Source organism: Chiloscyllium plagiosum, unplaced genomic scaffold (assembly GCF_037043375.1).
Source record: "Chiloscyllium plagiosum isolate Xiang-an unplaced genomic scaffold, Cpla_swu_hap1 HiC_scaffold_14, whole genome shotgun sequence".
NCBI classification, from domain to species: Eukaryota; Metazoa; Chordata; class Chondrichthyes; order Orectolobiformes; family Hemiscylliidae; genus Chiloscyllium; species Chiloscyllium plagiosum.
Genome location: NW_028270152.1, coordinates 43360340 through 43381764, shown reverse-complemented (window position 1 = coordinate 43381764; position 21425 = coordinate 43360340). Strand labels below are relative to the sequence as shown.

General features: G+C 41.7%; 1 protein-coding gene across 3 annotated transcripts in view; it reads right to left on the bottom strand.

Moving 5' to 3' along the window:
• ca16b (carbonic anhydrase XVI b) overlaps positions 1–21425 on the bottom strand; it is a 720903-nt gene that overhangs the window by 400158 nt on the left and 299320 nt on the right. For all 3 annotated transcript variants that reach the window (XM_087994366.1, XM_087994367.1, XM_087994368.1), the window contains one exon: positions 16794–16973. In XM_087994366.1, the coding sequence (XP_087850492.1) occupies positions 16794–16973 (180 nt within the window). The remainder of the gene's footprint in view (positions 1–16793; positions 16974–21425) is intronic.

Genomic DNA, 21425 nt, shown 5'->3' with positions numbered 1-21425 from the left:
ATTTTTATCCAGCACTTAAAATTACACAGATCACAAACTTACATTTAAGATGAGGGAGCTGAACTGTTTTAAACGTCCACCAAGTACGCAGACACAAGGATGGAAGCTTTAATACATGCATGTTGGTTCCTAAATTGCTGTCTTTACTCAAAAACCAGAGCGAGAAATGGAAATGAGCTTCCCGACAAACAAAAGGGTAATCTTACATCTAGATGGGGCTCGGAACTGCAACAGTATTACTTTGAATTGCAGTTGGGCTTTTAGGTCTTCTATTCTCACAACTCACTTCCCAAATAGGTCTTACAGAACTCAGCCTGATGACTGATCCCATCATCTGTCAGGTCTTAGTGCAGAATGCGTTAGAGATTGGCTCGAGACAGCTAGCAGCAACATGTAAAATGATCGCCAGGAAGTAAAAGTTCTGAGGTCTTTTTTTTCGGCTGGAGGTAATTATTACAACACCATTACAACACCACCAAAGGTATAATACTCTTTTCCTTATACATGGTGAGAGATGATTTCTCCAGAACCAACTCACTATTATTTCCCCTTGAACCTGTCACTAATTAAGGCCTTTCAATGGTTAATTAATAGCCACTTCAGGGCCTCAACTCACCATTTTCCTGATTGGTAAATCAAGGAAATCTGGTTGCCAGTATAGGGAGGGGCCCTCGATACTGCTTTCCTCAAAACCACCACCCTATGCGTAGAGTTGCAAAAGTACTTACTCTCTCAGTGGCACAGTGGTTAGCACTGCTACTCACAGTGACCTGGGTTCAATTCCTGCCTTAGGCGACTGACTGTGTGAAGTTTGCACATTCTCCCTGTGTCTGCATGGGTTTCCTCTGGGTGCTCCAGGTTCCTCCCACAGTCCAAAAATGTGCAGCTTAGATGAATTGGCCATGCCTAAATTGCCTGTAATGTTAGGGGAATGGGCAGGGCGGGTTGCGCTTCGACGGGTTGGTGTGGACGTCTTGGGCTGAAAGGCCTGTTTCAACACTGTAAGTAATCTAATCTCTCACCACTGGATTCCCCCAAGTCCTGAATTATAGTCTTTAGGATCCACATGCTATGATACTTCAATTGGCCAGCAGACTCTGGTGACCTTCTGCTAAGGTCTGCAATCCATCAACAAACTCTCTTATGCTCTGCTTAAGAATCTTAATTAGCTGATTGGCAGGTGGGTTATTTTTAGATTAGCTTACTTACAGTGTGGAAACAGGCCCTTCAGCCCAACAAGTCCACACTGACCCGCCGAAGTGCAACCCACCCATACTCCTACCCACCCAAACCCCTACATTTACCTCTTCACCTAACACTACAGGCAATTTAGCATGGCCAATTCACCTAACTTGCACATTTTTGGACTGTGGGAGGAAAGTGGAGCACCCGGAGGAAACCCACGCAAACACGGGGAGAATGTGCAAATTCCACACAGTCAGTCACCTGAGGCGCGAATTGAACCCGGGTCTCTGGCGCTGTGAGGCAGCAGTGCTAACAACTGTTATTCCTGAAGGCATTCCTGAAAATTTCATTACATTGACATGGTTCTGCCTTGAGTTAGCCAATCCATCCATCCTTGTGATACACTGCCTTCCCATGCTAGTTTGCAAGCAAAAAGATTCAATTACCCAACCAGCTGATGCTTGATTATCCGACTTACAGCTTCCCCTTCACAAATTTTCAATGTTTTTATTTCTGATAAAGAGAAATGTTGAAAGAAAATTGTAAAAAAGGTCTGTGAACATCCTTCGCCCTCTCGGGTTTCATAAGGAATATCCTGAATGTTCAAATACAACTTCTCAAGGCTCCAGGCCATTCACAGAGAGTTGACAACCTTAATATAAGATAAATCTTGCAGTTTACGACATCTTACATAATCTATGTATGTCAAAACAATAACATAGCCAATTTTAAGTCCAATGCTATCATCCTTATTTTAACTATAAATGTCAGATAAATGATAAATGTCAGAATGTCTGGCTAGAAGATTCCTGCTGATCTCAGGGCTTGGTTGAGTTGTCAGTTAGGCATAGCATTTGAAGACATAATCCAAAGCAGGTGAGACTTTCATTATTCTTTAGGGCAGGAAGACAGCTATACTCCGTAGTTGTCAGGCATGGTGCATGTTAAATGTACACTTGCGATGTCAAGGCATACAAAACTATTGGCCAGGTGCTGGAAGTTTAGATTAAAATAGTTACATGGTAGTTGATGATCTGCAGAGACTTGATGGGCTGAAGGGCCTTTTCTGTGCTGTATACCACTACAGCTCTATGTAAACTATCATTAAGGAGATCAAGGTTGAAGTCCCATGTACTTTAGAGGTGTGCAATAACATCTCTGAACAGGTTGATTACAAAATATCTAACCCCAGGCAGAACAAATGATCCAAGTGCCTTGAAATCTCATAGATTTTTCAGGTGAGTATTTTAAGCCTCTTTGTAATTTTTTTCTAAATTAACTAATTAAAATATATAAGCCTTAATGTCAATTAATTGTTTTGGACACATCTTTACAGTCTTCAATAGGAGTCTCTGAGCTGGTATTGGAGAAAGAAGGGTAGTTTTGGAGAATTTTTTTATTTCAAAAATATATTTTATTCATTAAAATTATTTGGATCTCTTTTCAATTGGTCATGCCATTCTTGCGCACACATTATATTTCTTTACATACAGACATCAAAATTTATTTTTCTATATACAAGTCTGTACATTTACTATCCAGCTCTTCTGCTGAGGCGTCAGCGGAGCCCAAATGACTGGGTGTGCCCCCTGTTCTTCTTAGGCAGACAGATGTTACACGGTGGTCTTTCCCCACCGCGCCTTGCGACAGCTGCCCCAAGCTTCAGCGCGTAGTCCTGGACCTTGGAATGTGCCAGTCTGCAACACTCAGCCGGGAAGTCGCCCAGAGAGCGTCCTACACCGACTTGATGATCCTCCAGGCACAGTTGATGTTTGTCTCGGTGTGCGTACCGGGGAACAGACCGTAGAGCACGGAGTCCCGCATCACGCGCTGCTTGGGACGAACCTCGACAAACACCACTGCATTCCTCTCCAGACTTCTTCTGCGTAGGCACATTCCAGAAGAAGGTGTGTGACAGTCTCGTCCCTCCCACAGCCGCTTCGAGGGCACGTGCGGTGCGGCTGAGAGTCGGGCGTGCATAAAGGATCTTACAGGCAGAGCCCTTCTCACCACCAGTCAAGCCATGTCTTGGTGCTTGTTGGTAAGTTCTGGAGATGAGGCATTCTGCCAAATGGCTTTGAGAGTCTGCTCAGGGAACCGCTCGATAGGAACTGCCCTCTCCTCTTCCCGAAGGGTCTCAAGGACACTACGTGCTGACCACTTCCTGATGGACTTGTGGTCAAAGGTGTTTTTCTTCATAAACTTCTCCGCGAAGGACAGGTGATACAGAACAGTCCAACTACTCAGAGCGTTCCGCGGCAGCGAGGCCAGGCCCATCCTTCGCAACACCAGGGACAGATAGAACCTCAGTATGTATGACACTTGGTGCTTGTGTACCGGGGATCCACGCACAGCTTGATGCAACCACGCACAAAGGTGGCCATCAGGGTGAGGGTGGCATTGGGTGTGTTTTTTCTCCCGTTGCTCAGATCTTTATACATCGAGTCCCTTCGGACTCGGTCCATCTTTGATCTCCATATAAATTGGAAGATGGCCCGAGTGACTGCAGCGGCACTGGTTCTGGGAATAGGCCAGACCTGTGTCACGTATAACAGCAATGACAGTGCCTCACACCTGATGACCAGGTTTTTTTCCCACAATGGAGAGCGACCGTAGCTTCCATCTGCCCAGTTTCTGCCTCAATTTGCTGATACCCTCCTCCCAAGACTTGGCTCACGCCTCAGCCCCTCCGAACCAAATACCCAGCACCTTCAGGTGGTCAGTCCTGACGGTGAAGGGGATCAAGGATTGGTCAGCCCTGTTCCCGAAGAGCATGGCCTCACTCTTGCCTCGGTTTACCTTGGCCCCTGAGGCCTGTTCGAACTCGTCACATATGAGAAATACCACTTTCTCAAGCTGCCTTCAGGCTGCACTTTGCTTTCCCTATGACATCCGCAACTGTATATCTTCAGAGGTCAACTTTTAGCACATGAGTTAACAAAGACTCCTCTTAATAAAGTAGTCTGTGGTATTCCCCCAGTGACATTTCTACAAGGTGTGAATGCTTGACTAATACTATATTGGAATTCTCCTCAGAAGCCCTTCAAACTAAATACAGCAGTTCGTGACTTGCAAGATAATGCTTCCACATACATACCTACTATTACTTCTCTAGATTAAAGGACACCATATTGTATTTTAGGTGTCATTTTTACGACACAATCAAATGAGTAGTAGCATCCTCACTCTTGCCGCAATGGCTGCCAGATGGTCACTTGAATGAAATTTTAATCCCAGAAAATGAAATGATTGAAACACAGGCAACCCCAAGATGTGCCAAAAGCTGTGCAGCCGTTTCCTTTTTTGTAATTTTCTCCTCTGACGATTATGGTTCGCTCTTGAGAAGCAGAGCATTTATGTGGCGAATCTCTTACTACAGTTCTCGAGAAACTGGAATGCCAGCTCTCTGGAGGGTGAGGCTACGTACTGCAGAGAATTCAGATTCTAAAGTTAATATTATCTACCAGCAGCGGCTGACAGACGTGCAGCAGGAATTGTTAGGTGCACTGTAAACAACCTGCCAATGAGCTTGTGCACAAAAGAGCTGCGCATAAAGAGGAATTCACCTCCAACTTCTTTCAGGGATTTATGCAAAGCATACAGATCACTGTGTCCATCAACACATTACATCTCACAGTCCACATCCACAGTTTAAAATTCTACTCTGGGTATTCATTGTTCCATTTGCTCCAGTATTCTTCACCCTTGCAGTTCCTGTAACTTCCTCATGCTGGCTCATAATTATCACTGAGAAACTGTATTTAACTTATTCAACCATATTGAAAGGGAATTTCTGCCAAAAGCTGGTCTTATCAGTGATGCTCAAATCCCACAGAAGAAAATAATTTAGTGATTCTAATATTATACTATATGTTGCACAGTGCAAAAGTGCACATCTTTGCCTTTGTAAAAATAATGCCAATAGAAGATATCTTGCTGGTCTTCCAAGAAAAAGTGAGGTGAATGTTTCTGGAGATGGGTTGGAACCTGTGATGGCTGGGAAAATAATGGCAAATAGCATTGGGATGCACACCTCTGAGGAATAATTTAGGGATTGGCAGGTAAGAAAATCAGCACCCTGTTCCAATGGGGCATTTAGCCAATAATACAACAATGGGTCAAATTAGGAATCAATGGAGGTAAAAATGTTCCTGTCATCAGAACAGCCCCATTCTCCAGCTCACCAGCATTCCACGAGGTAGCTTTGTGGTAACAAGCTGATGCGGTCATTGACACCACTTTTAAATCCCCCCTCCAGAGCTGTGAGGGTCAGCAGGCCAAAGCCACTCCATAAACAATCCTATGAAGATATTCCCTCCATCCATGCTGACTATCTTATAGTTCTCTCATCGTCTCCCACCTGCACTGGCAGTTACACTTATCCTGACACTCTAACTGGCCATCCTGACTGCACAGCCCACCCTTCTTTCCTAAGTGGGCAGAAGGCTTAGAATGATCTGTTCATTGACCAGCTTTGAGACAATAACATAGGTGGACAGGAGACAAACATAATCAGATCAGGACTCACACATGGTTCCAATGGCTGTTGGAAAATTTAGCATACATTTTGTGTCGGTCACATATCGTTTTAAACTTCTGGGTCATGCTTCAAAAAGCATTTGAAAGAAAAAATGTACTCATTTGATGCAGCAGAAAAAAAACCGTAATCTTATTCATCAGACTCATTTTTTAAAAAAGAAACATGAAAGTAAGTTAAAAGTTTGACCTGCTGTCCAATTAAATTCTGACCTCAAGTCAGTGGACTCTGAATAGCAATTAGAATTTACAGCTAAGTTTACCATAACACTATCATCTTAGCAACAGAAAAATACCATTGGATGTTTTAATAAAGCACTTATAAGAAAATAAATAATTTTATTGGAAATAAAAATACCTTAGAAAAAGCCCATGAAACATTAAAGAATTGCATTCTAAATCATCATGAAAATAAATAATGCAATCAGGCACACACAAAAATAAACACATTTATATTCAGTTTATGAAACCTCATCGAGAAATGAATTGGAAAAGCTAACAAAATGATTGGCTGATAATGAGACTTTCCATCAATCCTTTCAAACAAAGACCACACTAAGAAATTATCCAGGACTATTATGAATATTAATAAAATAATAGGATTCAAAATATTATGCTTCACACAGATATTAAGATTGTGAACAATGGTGTGAAACATGTATACAACAAAGATGTCAACTACAAATTTAGATCCAGATGTCCAAAAAATGCACAAAAACTCTCGAGGCAAGTTGCTTTGCAGGCCCAAAGGTTTAATTTATCCCATTCATAAATGAGAAGATTTACTTTCAGATCATCCATTTGTAAATCTAAAATCAATAATTAATTGGACCACTTGTCATAATTTTTCTGATCGAGATGAATCATTAAAAGGATAATTTTGAGGTAGCAGAATCTGGAATGTTCTCAGAATTATTTACAGTATATTATTCCATACAGTCAAGTGTAATATAACCATTTTTAGTATTATTTAACAACAGGTTCATGGTTCATTTCGAGCTTTGTACTTTGATGGTGATTGATTATACCTGCTTTCTTTCAGGTTTATTGCCCATCGCTAATGCTCTGGAGAATGTGATGGTGAGCTATCTTCTTCACCTACTGCAATCTCTGGGGTGTAGGCACACCCATTGCACAGTTAGAAGGGATTTGGACTCAGTGACAGCAAAGGAACAGTGATATATTTCAATGTCAGGTGGCTTGTGGCATGGAGGGGATCTTGCATGTGGTTGCATTCCCAGGTATCTGTTTCCTAGGATTGCTCTTAGAAATGGCAGAGATTGTGGGGTTAGAAGAGCCTTAGTCAGTTACTACAGTGTACCTTAGAAATTGTGCCCACTATTATCACTTTGAGTCAGTGTTGTTAGGGTACCAATCAAGCACATTGCTCTGTCCTGGATGGTGTCAAGTTTTTTTGAGCATTTTGGAATCACACATTCGAGCATATTCAATAGACAGGAAGTTAGTTATTCACTATAGAAATCTTAATCCCTTGCCTGCTTTTGTAACAAGACTATTTCCATTGGTTGGTTCAGTTCAGTTCAGTTTCTAGCCAATTTTAACCTTCAGGATGATGATAATGGGGGATTTAGTGATTCCACAGCCATTGATCTTCAAGGAATAATGTTTAGATATGTCATGTTGGAGATGGTCATTGTCAGACACTTGGGTTATTCTCCATATTGTACTGCATTTGGACATGGACTGCTTCAGTATCTGGGGAGTCACAAATTGTGCTGAACATTGTGCAATCATTGGCAAGCATCCCCACTATAGATTTAATGATGGAAAGAAGGTCTTAATAAATCAGCTGAAGATGGTTGGGCCTAGTACATTACCCCAAAGAGCCCCTGATGATGTCCTGAGGCCGAGTTGATTGACTTAAACACAACCATCTATATTTATGCTAAATATTGCTGTAGCCAGTTGAAACTTTTCCTCCTGATTCTCATCAACTCCAACTTTACTACACCATACTTTATTGAATGTTTCCATGATGTCAAGGGTAGCACCTCTCCATAGATGTCTGGACCTCAGCTTTTTTGTTCATATTTGGGTCAAGACTGTAATGAGGTCAGGAGCCAAGTGGCCCTGAAGAAGGGCTTATGCCCGAAACGTCGATTCTCCTGCTCCTTGGATGCTGCCTGACCTGCTGTGCTTTTCCAGCAACACATTTTTCAGCTCTGATCTCCAGCATCTGCAGTCCTCACTTTGCCCTGGTGGAACACAAACTGATTGAACAGGTTACAGGTAATCCCTGGTTTGTGAAAGGGTTTTATTCTGGAGCCCATTTGCAAGTCAGAGCTTGGATAACATAAAATGGTTGTTAAGTTCAGGAAATGTTTGTAAGTTGGGTCTTTAAAATTACAACCGTGTTTGGGATCACTTTCGTAAGTACCAGAATACATATGTTAATGTTCATAAACCAGGGACCCCATGTATTCCTTTACAAGTTCTGTCTTCCATCCTATGAATGAGCCCTTCCGTCACATTGCTGATAATTGAAATTAGACTGACGAGGCAATAATTTGCATGGTTGGATTCCTCCTGCTATTTGTGCACAGGACATACTGAGGTGATTTTCCACATTGTCAGGTAGATGACAGTGTTGCAGCTGTACTGAAACAGTTTAGCTAGGGTTGTAGCAAGTTTGAGAGCACATGTCTTCTGTTCAATTGCTGGAACATCGTCGGATCCCAAGCCTTTGCAGTATCCAGCATCTTGGCCATTTCTTGATATCACATGGAATTATTTAAGACTGTCATCCATGATATTCAGGATTTCAGGAGTAATCTGAGATGGATCATTCAGGATGTAGGTTTGCTCGCTGAGCTGGAAGGTTCATTTCCAGAAGTTTCGTCACCCTAGTAGGTAACATCTTCAGTGGGCTTCAGGCAAAGCACTGCTGATAATCCCCTTTCTATTTATATGTTTTTGGGTTTTTTTGGGTTGGTGATGTCATTTCCTGTGGTGAAGCCACTTCCTGTTCTTTTTCTCAGAGGGTGGAAGATGGGGTCTAACTCGATGAGAAAAAGAACAGAGGATGATGGTCAAGGAGAGCTTTTGTGATAGGAAGCCTGTGTCCATCAGGGTTCTGTTGGGATCAGTGTTGGGTCCATGCTATTTGTTAGTCTTGAATGAAGGAGAGTTGATCAGTAAGTTCACACATGATAAGAAAATTGGTGGGTGGTAAATAGTGAAGGAGACCACATTAGATTACAGAGGGGATAGATGCACTAGTCAGTTCGGCTGATCAATGCCAAATGGAATTAATCTGGATAATTGTGAGGTGATGCACTTTGGCAGGACAAACAAGGCAAGGAAATAAGGATGACCTACAGGACATTGGGAAGCACTGAGGATCAGAGGCCCCTTGGTGTACATATCCACTGGTCCCTTAAAAGAGCAGGACAGTTAGATAAAGTGGTTAAGAAGATATAATGAGGTTCAAAGTTTGGGAGAAGATTTGTAGCTCGGGTGCTCGTTGTTGTGGTTCTGTTCGCCGAGCTGGGAATTTGTGTTTCAAACGTTTCGGCCCCTGTCTAGGTGACATCCTCAGTGCTTGGGAGCCTCCTGTGAAGTGCTTCTGTGATGTTTCCTCCAGCATTTATAGTGATTTGAATCTACCGCTTCCGGTTGTCAGTTCCAGCTGTCCGCTGCAGTGGCCGGTATATTGGGTCCAGGTCGATGTGCTTATTGATTGAATCTGTGGATGAGTGTCATGCCTCTAGGAATTCCCTGGCTGTTCTCTGTTTGGCTAGTCCTATAATAGTAGTGTTGTCCCAGTTGAACTCATGTTGCTTGTCATCTGAGTGTGTGGCTACTAAGGATAGCTGGTCATGTCGTTTCATGGCTAGTTGGTGTTCATGGATGTGGATCGTTAGCTGTCTTCCTGTTTGTCCTATGTAGTGTTTTGTGCAATCTTTGCATGGGATTTTGTACACTACATTGGTTTTGCTCATGCTGGGTATCGGGTCCTTTGTCCTGGTGAGTTGTTGTCTGAGAGTGGCTGTTGGTTTGAGTGCTGTTATGAGTCCTAGTGGTCGCAGTAGTCTGGCTGTCAGTTCAGAAATGTTTTTGATGTATGGTAGTGTGGCTAGTCCTTTGGGTTGTGGCATGTCCTCATTCTGTTGTCTTTCCCTTAGGCATCTGTTGATGAAATTGTGGGGGTATCCGTTTTTGGCGAATACATTGTATAGGTGTTCTTCTTCCTCTTTTTGCAGTTCTGGTGTACTGCAGTATGTTGTGGCCCTTTTGAACAGTGTCTTGATGCAACTTCTTTTGTGTGTGTTGGGGTGGTTGCTTTTGTAGTTTAGGACTTAGTCTGTGTGTGTGGCTTTCCTGTATACCTTTGTGGTATACAGGAAGAGAGCTAACGATCCGCATCCATGAACACCAACGAGCCACAAAACGACATGACCAGCTATCCTTAGTAGCCACACACTCAGATGACAAGCAACATGCGTTCGACTGGGACAACACTACTATTATAGGACAAGCCAAACAGAGAACAGCCAGGGAATTCCTAGAGGCATGATACTCATCTACAGATTCAATCAATAAGCACATCAACCTGGACCCAATATATTGGCCACTGCAGCAGACAGCTGGAATTGACAACCAGAAGCGGCAGATACAAATCACTATAAATGCCGGAGGAAACATCACAGAAGCGCTTCACAGGAGGCTCCCAAGCACTGAGGATGTCACCTAGACAGGGGACGAAACGTCTGCAACACAAATTCCCAGCTCGGCAAACAGAACCACAACAATATAATGAGGTATTTAGTACACTGTTTTCATCTAGCCCATATTTCCTGGGCAAATATCTAAGTACAGTTCATTAGAACTATTTCTCCTGCTTGTACTTTATCTTTTAAAATTAACTTTATTCAAAAAAATGGGTCTTCAAGTTAGAAAATGTCAAGGATAATTCATTGCTCCGATATGGCATACTTAAGAATCATTATGGCACATTTACAGTACTTCACAGAAGTAGTTCTGCTGTGCCAATTGTAACTCTTAGTACTGTCAACACTTTTGTTTGCCTAGTGGGTCCAGTTTCTAAAGCACCAAGTAAATAATTGACCAAAGGCAGGGGCCTTGACCTTCTTCACTAGTTGAAAGTCCTGTGCTGAAGCCTGATCATATCACTATCATGAACAAAGCAGAAGTGAAAGCTTTGAATTGCAGCCTGTCACAATCAAAATATGCCAAACTCTACCAACAGGCTTTTTTTTTGTTTTTGGGAGAAAGCTACTTCTAGAGTTACAAGCCAGCATCATTTCTATGATGGTGTCTCCTTCTCAGAACAACATTTGTATTGTCCTGTTTATTTTGACACTGATAATAAAGCTACAAAGTAAATCGGGTATTAGACCAAATATAGCCACATATTTCCTGTCAGAAAGCCACAGACAAATTACAATTCTAACCAAGAATTGAAACCTTAAAGCCTGTTTCAGCAATTACATTTCCTGACTAATTTCCAACACAATTTAACATTAACTTTCAGTGGCAATTACATTTGCACTGTACACTTTGTCTTATTTCAAAGGTCACTACTTCAATACCGCAAAGGCTTTGAACCATAATTTGCTGAAAATTGCTACAAATACTTGAGGTATACTCATATTAATATCTTAAATATTCAAACATTACAGCCTCAGTGGAACTTAGTTTCTTGTAATGCTGTGCCACTTCCTCAAAATAAACATGAAAGAATGGAACAAATGGCACTAACATTAGCAAGGAATCTGAAAACTTGCTTATTCAATTGATTCATTATTCAATTTATAACGCCATTTGGTGAGGTTATGTTTAGTCTAGTCCAAATTGTGGAAATTTTCACAGTTGGTCAAATGTATAACATTCTGATAAATAATGTTGCACATCTAATCCTGGTTTAGAACAGGACTTTGAATTCACCTCCAGCATGGTATTTTATCTGGTACAGTGATGTTTATGTTATCCCTTAGAACATACAAAATTAAAAGTGAATAACTTTTTATTTAAGAATCCATAAAACCTATATTACATCTAACAAACATATTATATATTACACATGTAATATCTTATAGCTAACAAACATTATGTTTAGAGGCACTTAAGTGTCTGGGTGAAAATCAACCTATTAAGTAACAGAGAGCAGCCTTCTTCTTGTAGCATGCCATGTTTCAACTGATCCTAGTCAAGCTGAAGTCTCAAACCTTTGTACCACATGCTATGATGCAGTGATGATATCGTTAGCATATCTCTTAAAGGGTTGCTGAGACTCAGTCTGTGAGTCATAACACAACACATACGTTTCTTCCATTATCACAACCAACAGGCTAATCAAGGCAGAGCCACAAAGTTAGAGGCAATGTACAATACTGAAAGTGTAGCATATTAACCTCACCTACAAAAATATTGTCACCTTGCATGGGCAACATCAATATCTGACTGCAATAAATCAGAGAACATTATTTTAACATAAATTATCCAAAGACGGAGATAAAGGGGTCATTTTCATCTTCGTTACTTAGGTAATGAACAACTCTTTGCAAAATTGCCTGATTTTTATATAATTCATATTGGGGGGAAAAAGAAATCTAAGAGAGCCCAGCTTCATGCCTGAAAAGTGAAGATGAAAGTTACATTGATTTGTGTTGAAGACAGAGTCATAGAGTCATAGAGATGTACAGCATGGAAACAGACCCTTCAGTCCAACTCGTCCATGCTGACCAGATATCCCAACCCAATCTCATCCCACCTGCCAGCACCCAGCCCATCTCCCTCCAAACCCTTCCTATTCATATACCCATCCAAATGCCTCTTAAATGTTGCACAGATTAAATAAAAATCCAGAGAAAAATCTATGTTTTTGATTGGAATTAGACATGGCCCTTAGTAGAGTGATATGCTCTTTTTTGTCGGATGTGGGAGTTTAGGGAGAGTTTATGGGTTACTGAGGATTTTATCTGCAATAAATACCGTTGGTTGCGAATACTATCGGATTGGTTGGAGAGGCAGTTAGAGGCAATGAGGAATTTACAACAGCAAGGGGATGTAGTGGATTGCAGTTATGGGAAGGAGGGTAAGTCTCCGACACCTTTACATAGATGGGTTAACTCCAGGAAAGGTAAGAGAGATAGGCAGGTAGTGCAGGAGTCTTCTGTGGCTATCCCCATTTCAAACAAGTATGCTATTTTAGAAAATGTAGGGGGTGATGGATTCTCAGGGGAACGTAGCCAAGTTTTTGGTACTGAGACTGGCTCTGAGGTAATGAGAGGTACATTTGGTTCCAAGCAATCGACTGAGTTAGGGGACTCTCTAATCCGAGGTACAGACAGATGTTTATGTGGCCAGCAGCGAAAAATCAGAATTGTGTGTTGCTTCCCTGGTGCAAGGATCAAGGATGTCTCAGAGACAGTGTAGAATGTTCTCACGGGGGAGAGGAGCCAGCAGGAGGCTATTCTGTATATTGGAACCAACGACATAGGAAGGGAAAAGGTTGAGATTCAAGGGAGATTACACAGAGTTAGGCAGGAATTTAAAAAGGAGGTCCTCGAGAGTAATAATATCTGGGTTATTCCCTGTACTACGAGCTAGTGAGGGCAGGAATGAGGAGCTGGTGAGGGCAGGATGAGGAGCTGGTGTATAGGAGAAGGATTCACATTTTGGATCATTAGAAGCTGTTTCGGGGTAGAAGTGAACTGTACAAGGACAGTTTGCACCTAAATTGGAAGGGGACTAATATACTGGCAGGGAGATTTGCTAGAGCTGCTTGGGAGGATTTAAACTAGTAAGGTTGGGGTGGCGGAGGGGGAACCCAGGGAGATAGTGAGGAAAGAGATCAATCTGCGAGCAAAGGTGGGTCAAACAGTCAGGGCAGACAGGGAGAAAGCATAGAATAAGGTCGGACTGATAAATTAAATGGCATTTATTTCAATGCAAGAGGCCTAACAGAGAAGGCAGATGAACTCAGGGCATGGCTAGGAACATGAGACTGGGATATCGTAACAATTACAGAAACATGGCTCGGGGATGGACAGGACTGGCAGCTTAATGTTCCAGGATATAAATGCTACAGGAAAGATAGAAAGGGAGGCAAGAGAAATGGGGGAGTGGCGTTTTTGATAAGGGATAGCATTACAGCTGTACTGAGGCTGGAAATACATCCAGGGAAGTTAGTTGGGGGAACTCAGAAATAAGAAAGGGATAATCCCCTTATTGTGATTGTATTATAGACCCCTTAATACTCAGAGGGAAATTGAGAAACAAATTTGTCAGGAGATCTCAGTCATCTGTAAGGATAATAGAGTGGTTATGGTAGGGGATTTTAACTTTCCAAACATAGACTGGGACTGCCATAGTGTCAAGGGTTTAGATGGAGAGGAATTTGTTGAGTGTGTACAATAAAATTTTCTGATTCAGTATGTGGATGTATCTACTAGAGAAGGTGCAAAACTTGACCTACTCTTGGGAAATAAAGCAGGGCAGGTGATTGAGGTGTCAATGGGGGAGCACTTTGGGGCCAGCGACCATAATTCTATTAGATTTTAAATAGTGATGGAAAAGGATAGACCAGATCTAAAAGTTGAAGTTCTAAATTGGAGAAAGGCCACTTTTGACAGTATTAGGCAAGAACTTTCAAAAGCTGACTGGGCACAGATATTTGCAGGTAAAGAGACGGCTGGAAAATGGGAAGCCTTCAGAAATGAGATAACGAGAGTCCAGAGAAAGTATATTCCTGCTAGGGTGACAGGAAAGGTTAGGAAGTATAGGGAGTGCTGGATGTCTAAAGAAATTGAGGGTTTGGTTCAGAAAAAGGAAGCACATGTCAGGTATAGACAGAAGAGTATATAAAGGCAGTAGGAGTATACTTAAGAGGGAAATCAGGAGGGCAAAAAGGGGACATGAGATAGTTTTGGCAAATCGAATTACGAAGAATCCAAAGGGTTTTTACAAATACATCAAGGACAAAAGGGGAACTAGGGAGAGAATAGGGCCCCTCAAATATCAGCAAGACTGCCTTTGTGTGAGCCGCAGAAAATATGGGAGATACTAAATGAGTATTTTGCGTCAGTATTTACTGTGGAAAAGGATATGGAAGATATAGACTGTAGGGAAAGAGATGGTGACACCTTGCAAAATGTCCATACTACAGAGGAGGAAGTGCTGGATGTCTTGAAACGCATAAAGGTGGATAGGTCCCGAGGACATAATCAGGTGTACCCAAGAATTCTGTGGGAAGCTAGACAAGTGAATGCTGGGCCTCTTGCTGAGATATTTGTACCATCGATAGTCACAGGTGAGGTGCCGGAAGACTGGAGGTTGGCTAACATGGTGCCACTGTTTAAGAAGGGTGGTAAGGACAAGCCAGGGGACTATAGACCAGTGAGCCTGACGTCGGTGGTCGGCAAGTGGTTGGAGGGAATCCTGAGGGACAGGATGTTCATGTATTTGGAAAGGCAAGGCCTGATTAGGGCTAGTCAACATGGCTTTGTGCGTGGGAAATCATGTCTCACAACTTGATTGAGTTTTTTGAAGAAGTAGCAAAGATTGATGAGGGCAGAGTAGTAGATGTGATCTATATGGACTTCAGTAAGGCATTCGACAAGGTTCCCCATGGGAGACTGGTTAGCAAGGTTAGATCGCACGGAATACAGGGAGAACTAGCCATTTGGATACAGAACTGGCTCAAAGGTAGAAGACAGAGGGTGGTGACACCAAAATTGGAGGTGTAGTGGACAGCGAAAAGGATTACCTCAGATTACAACAGAATCTTGATCAGATGGGCCAATGTGCTGAGAAGTGGCAGATGGAGTTTAATTCAGATAAATGCGAGGTGCTGCATTTTGGGAAAGCAAATCTTAGCAGGACTTATACACTTAATGGTAAGGTCCTAGGGAGTGTTGAACAACATTTTGCTGAAAAAGAGACCTTGGAGAGCAGGTTCATAGCTCCTTGAAAGTGGAATCACAGGTAGATACGATAGTGAAGAAGGTGGTTGGTATCCTTTCTTTTATTGGTCAGAGTTTTGAGTACAGGAGTTGGAAGTCATGTTGAGGCTGCACAGGACATTGGTTAAGCACTTTTGGAATATTGCGTGCAATTGCAACATTTAAGAGGCATTTGGATGGGTATATGAATAGGATGGGTTTGGAGCGATATGGGCCGGGTGCTGGCAGGTGGGACTAGATTGGTTTGGGATATCTGGTTGGCATAGATGTGTTGGACCGAAGGGTCGGTTACCATGCTGTACATCTCTATGATTCTATGACTCTAAGTTGGATTTGGAGACAGAAGAATTTTCCTGACTCGGCACACCAGCCTCGGGAATGAAAATTCAACCCCGAGTTTTAATCTGAACAATCCATTCTTACAGCAAAGTAATTATCACTTGTGGACAGTAGAACATGTTGACAGTCCGCACAGTTTCCATCACAGAGAGAAAGATATGCGCTGGCATGCTATCCCATTCATGTCATGAGAAAAGTTTCAAGTTTCAGTTCATACGAGACTAAGCTTTGCTTGTGGGATACAACCTTTTTGTTGTGAACATGAGTTCAGAGTATTGGGAGGAAACCTGAAATGTAACAACGTACATGCCTGCTCGAAGCATTGCTCCCGATTGTCTGTAAACTTGTTTCCTGAGGCACTAAGGTGAGTTGTGGTCACTTAGATAAGAAATCAAATTGATATTTAAACTGCTGTTGAGGGCTGATTTGCATAAATTACATTTAAACAAATCTATTTATAATTACTTCTTCAAAGTTCAGGAATTCACCCACCCTATAAAGAGGTAAATTGAATGTATAGTTGCAATTAGTTTACGGAACACGTTGAAGTGATTCAGCAATGCAAACTTAGGACCACATAGCATACTGCACCAAAAATCATCAATCTACAGTAACCGTAGAGGACATCATTATCGTGATATAGTTCGAATAATGTAATATTTTATGATTTTTAGTTTCTTACCGCACTAGCTTCTTTCATGTTTGTTTGCATTTAAATATCCCCAGATATTTGACGGTAGTTTAAATAACCAGAAAAACATTGGCTATCCATACTAACAAACTTACTTGTTTTTCCAGTGTTTTTCATACGAGTTCTATTAGAAGACTCAATCTCAAATCCCTCAAGATGTATTTGCTGCAAGACATCCTTCTCATGAGTCTTCTGATCTACAATATCAATTGGGGACTGTTTGATACCAGAGCAATTCATGTAAGATGTCGCCCAATTTTCTGGTCCATAGGTTCCTGAAGGGAAGAAAGTATAATGCTATTAAAAAAAACATTATTTACAAGATAGAAGTTATCCATGTTTTTGTACACAATACATTTCAAACATCATTCATAGGGTAGCTGGATGGGTCTGGGAGGGCTGCTCTTCTGATGGTCAGTGTGGACTTGATGGGCCGAATGGCCTGATTCCACACTGTAGGGATTCTATGGTCACCCCCTTACCAGAAACAAAATACTTGTTTCTGTCACATTTGGTTGAAAATAATGAATGAATCTTCCTGGTACTGCAGAGGCAGAGTTAAAGGGGCACCTGGGAGCAAACTTTCAGATGAGAGTATCAATGTATTGCCAATCTAGGTGATCCTGGAAGAGGTACTTAAACAACAGAATCAACTAATTATGCAACATTGACAGGCAGCTCTTAAAGATCAATTCAGGGTCTGAGGAGAATGGGATCTTCTCAGCCATGGAGCAGACTCTCACAAGTTACTGAGCTCAGGGCCTGTTTTATTGACCCCTTCCACCCACCTTCCAGCAGTGGATGCCAGAGGGCCACAGCCATAGCCCTGTGAAAGGGTTGCCCCTCCATTCTGACAGTTGTGTTCCTGTAACTTTTTAACAACATAATACTTAATTAGAGGGTGGCACTACCTTGAGGTGTCTTTGCAGTCTCCTGCTTGCCACAGTCATGCTCACCTCACCTTGTGTGGCTGCAAGCCAGGCTTTGCTGGGAAATTGTCAACTCAGCCTCAGAAATTGGCCCGTCGTTTTGAACAGAACCACAGACACCAAATTGTTCAACTGGGAGACCATTTTTCAAAATATCGTGCCAGGGGGCACAAAGCAGACCCATGTGGTTAGAACTTGAAAGTGGTCCTAGCTCCTGATTAAAAACCTAACACGATACAATTCTTTTCCTTTACTCTTCTTAAGAAGTCATAAGGAAGCCACTTTAAATGTACCATAAAAGCTACATACTTGTCAGTGCACAAACTAACCATCAGACATTATGGGTAGAATTTAATATTGGCGGAGGGTGTGTCGCCCACAGGCAAGAGAACCCATGTAGGTTCTACAATGCCCCCAGTGGGGAAAGCCACCAGACTTAAGTTCCAATCTAGCATTTAACTGGGTAGTGTCAGGTCTTCCCTGAGATTCAGGGCCCCAGTGGTAGAAATCCCACCCTCTGCAAAGTTGGCAGTCTCTAGTGCCCATCAGTGTCACTGAGAGTAATGGCTGTTTGTTGGTAAAGATTGCAAGGAGATACATAGGATCAATAGGGACTCAAACCACTGTTGCACAAAGGTGGTTGGAAGTCAGAAGGAAAAGCAAAATTTGCCTCTCAGTGAGTTGTCCTGTTCCAAATGCCAGGTCTCTCAATCAGACAATGAGTGTCTTTGAACAAGGAATCATTCCCTGGAAGCCTGTTTCTCGGGTATCAAATGGTGACTCCCTGTCTGTCTCAGAGTGATACCAGCAGCAATGTGATGAGTCCAGAATGTTGTTAATTAGCATCAAAACAGGAAGGCTGTCTATGCAGCTTCCTGCATCGAAATTGATCAATCAGAAATCGGAAGGCAGTGGTGTTTCCTTTTCATACCCTACCACCTGATTAAACACCCCACTGAACTTGTTGACAAACTAAGCAAAGAGAAATACAAAAAACTAAAATTGTATACTGTACTCCAATAGAATTGATTTCACCATCAAAATGCGTTAACTGTGACGAGCTTTTACTTCCAGCAAAAGAAATCAACCTCAAAGTTGTTAACAATTATTTCTAGTTAAGTGCAACTAAAATATTGTGAACAATTATCCAATATCTGAGCTAGCTACAATTTATGGCTCTGAGGATCCATTGGAAAAGGTGAAAGTCACCAGTACCAGTATAAAACCAAATAGAACCAATTATCATTTCTCGAGATAATAAAATTGCCCCATAGATTGAATAACCTAGAAGCTAATTTAGCTTGGATCTATAAAGCAATTTTGAAAACAAATTAACGTTTCAGGCAATTAAAAGAATCATGTTTTTTAAATACTGAGGAAGCAAGAATAATTTACTTAACACAGGTCAGAAATGGTCACTGATGTTCAAGATCATAAGACCATAAGACCATAAGACATAGGAGCAGAAGTAAGGCCATTCGGCCCATCGAGTCCACTCCGCCATTCAATCATGGCTGCATTTCAACTCCACTTACCCGCATTCTCCCCATAGCCCTTAATTTCATCAAGAATTTATCAATTTCTGCCTTGAAGACATTTAGCGTCCCCGCCTCCACTGCACTCTGTGGCAATGAATTCCACAGGCCCACCACTCTCTGGCTGAAGAAATGTCTCCGCATTTCTGTTCTGAATTTACCCCCTCTAATTCTAAGGCTGTGTCCACGGGTCCTAGTCTCTTCGCCTAACGGAAACAATTTCCTAGCATCCATCCTTTCCAAGCCATGTATTATCTTGTAAGTTTCTATTAGATCTCCCCTTAATCTTCTAAACTCCAATGAATACAATCCCAGGATCCTCAGCCGTTCCTCGTATGTTAGACCTACCATTCCAGGGATCATCCGTGTGAATCTCCGCTGGACACGCTCCAGTGCCAGTATGTCCTTCCTGAGGTGTGGGGACCAAAACTGGACACAGTACTCCAAATGGGGCCTAACCAGAGCTTTATAAAGTCTCAGTAGCACAACAGTGCTTTTATATTCCAACCCTCTTGAGATAATTGACAACATTACATTCGCTTTCTTAATCACGGACTCAACCTGCATGTTTACCTTTAGAGAATCCTCAACTAGCACTCCCAGATCCCTCTGTACTTTGGCTTTACGAATTTTCTCACCGTTTCAAAAGTAATCCATGCTTCTATTCTTTTTCCCAAAGTGCAAGACCTCGCATTTTCTCACATTGAATTCCATCAGCCATTTCCTGGACCACTCCTCCAAACTGTCTAGATCCTTCTGCAACCTCCCCACTTCCTCAGTACTACCTGACTATCCACCTAACTTTGCATTGTCGGCAAACTTCACTAGAATGCCCCCAGTCCCTTCATCCAGATCATTAATATATAATGTGAACAGCTGCGGCCCCAATACTGAACCCTGCGGGACACCGCTTGTCACCGGCTGCCATTCCGAAAAAGAACCTTTTATCCCAACTCTCTGCCTCCTGTCAGACAGCCAATCCTCTATCCATACCAGTAGCTCACCTCGAACACCATGGGCCCTCACCTTGCTCAGCAGCCTCCCATGTGGCACCTTATCAAAGGCCTTTTGGAAGTCTAGGTAGACCACATCCACTGGGTTTCCCCGGTCTAACCTACTTGTCACCTCTTCAAGAACTCCAACAGGTTTGTCAGGCATGACCTCCCCTTACTAAATCCAATCATGGAGCTTCCCATATCATCTTGCATAATAATTTACTTTCAGGTGCACATCACACAAATGGTTCTGCTTTTGATGAATGCTCAATATTTCCATGGAAACAATTAAAGCAAGAAGAACTGGTTAGAGATTTCAGATTTGAAAACAGGTAACTTAGTAAAAATGGATTTTATATTTCTTGCAAACCTGGTATTTAAAATAAATGTATACACCAAGTTATTATATTTTCCTGCTGCTTTAATCCATTTCCAAAGAGATCTGAGCCAATAATATTGCATATTTCCACACAACGATTCTGAGAAAGTCACAAAAGTCTGAGGCTGACTGAAGATGTTTTCTAACCCTTTCTTTTCCATGCTGGTCACCAAGGACAATTGTAGCAAATAAATGTTAACATGCTGTGAAAAGTGATGCACATTTACATGTTCTTGATGGAAAAATCAATCTTAATTCCAAAACTTACTGAAATTACGTTTCAAAATGCGAAAGGAGAAAAAGTATTGAAGAAAATGAGTGATTTCCCTATAATTTCAATAATCTTTGGAATTATGGATATTCCCTAAATTACTTTGCTGCCTGTTGGAGAATAAATTGGTTTATTTGTTTTTGGTCAATAATGTTATAAATGTAGCAAATTTCACCAAATACTGAGAAAGGTTATTTCCATATAGTACATTTAAAACAAACAGGTTGAAGAATTGACTTTGGTCAATTGCAATGATGGAGGATGAGTTGGCTCATTTTTTATTCAATTTATATCGAATGGTATTGATGCTGATCAGGTCAGATAAAAGACAGTTGAAAACAGACAAGAGTATTTTTGTTTTAAATCCTAGGTTGAAGCAGAACTGCAGCAAAGAATGAAAAAATGAAGGATGTTCATAAAATAAGTAACAACATGTTAACAGAACAGTAGAACGGCAAAGCAGAATTATGTTATTTGACCCCTTAAGTGCATTTTGGCAGTTAAAATCTAATTATGACCTTAAATACACTTTCCTATATGACCCTTGTAACCCATGACTTTGTCAGTTAAAAATCTATCTGGCTTAGCTTTCAATACATTCAATGATCCATCCTCCAA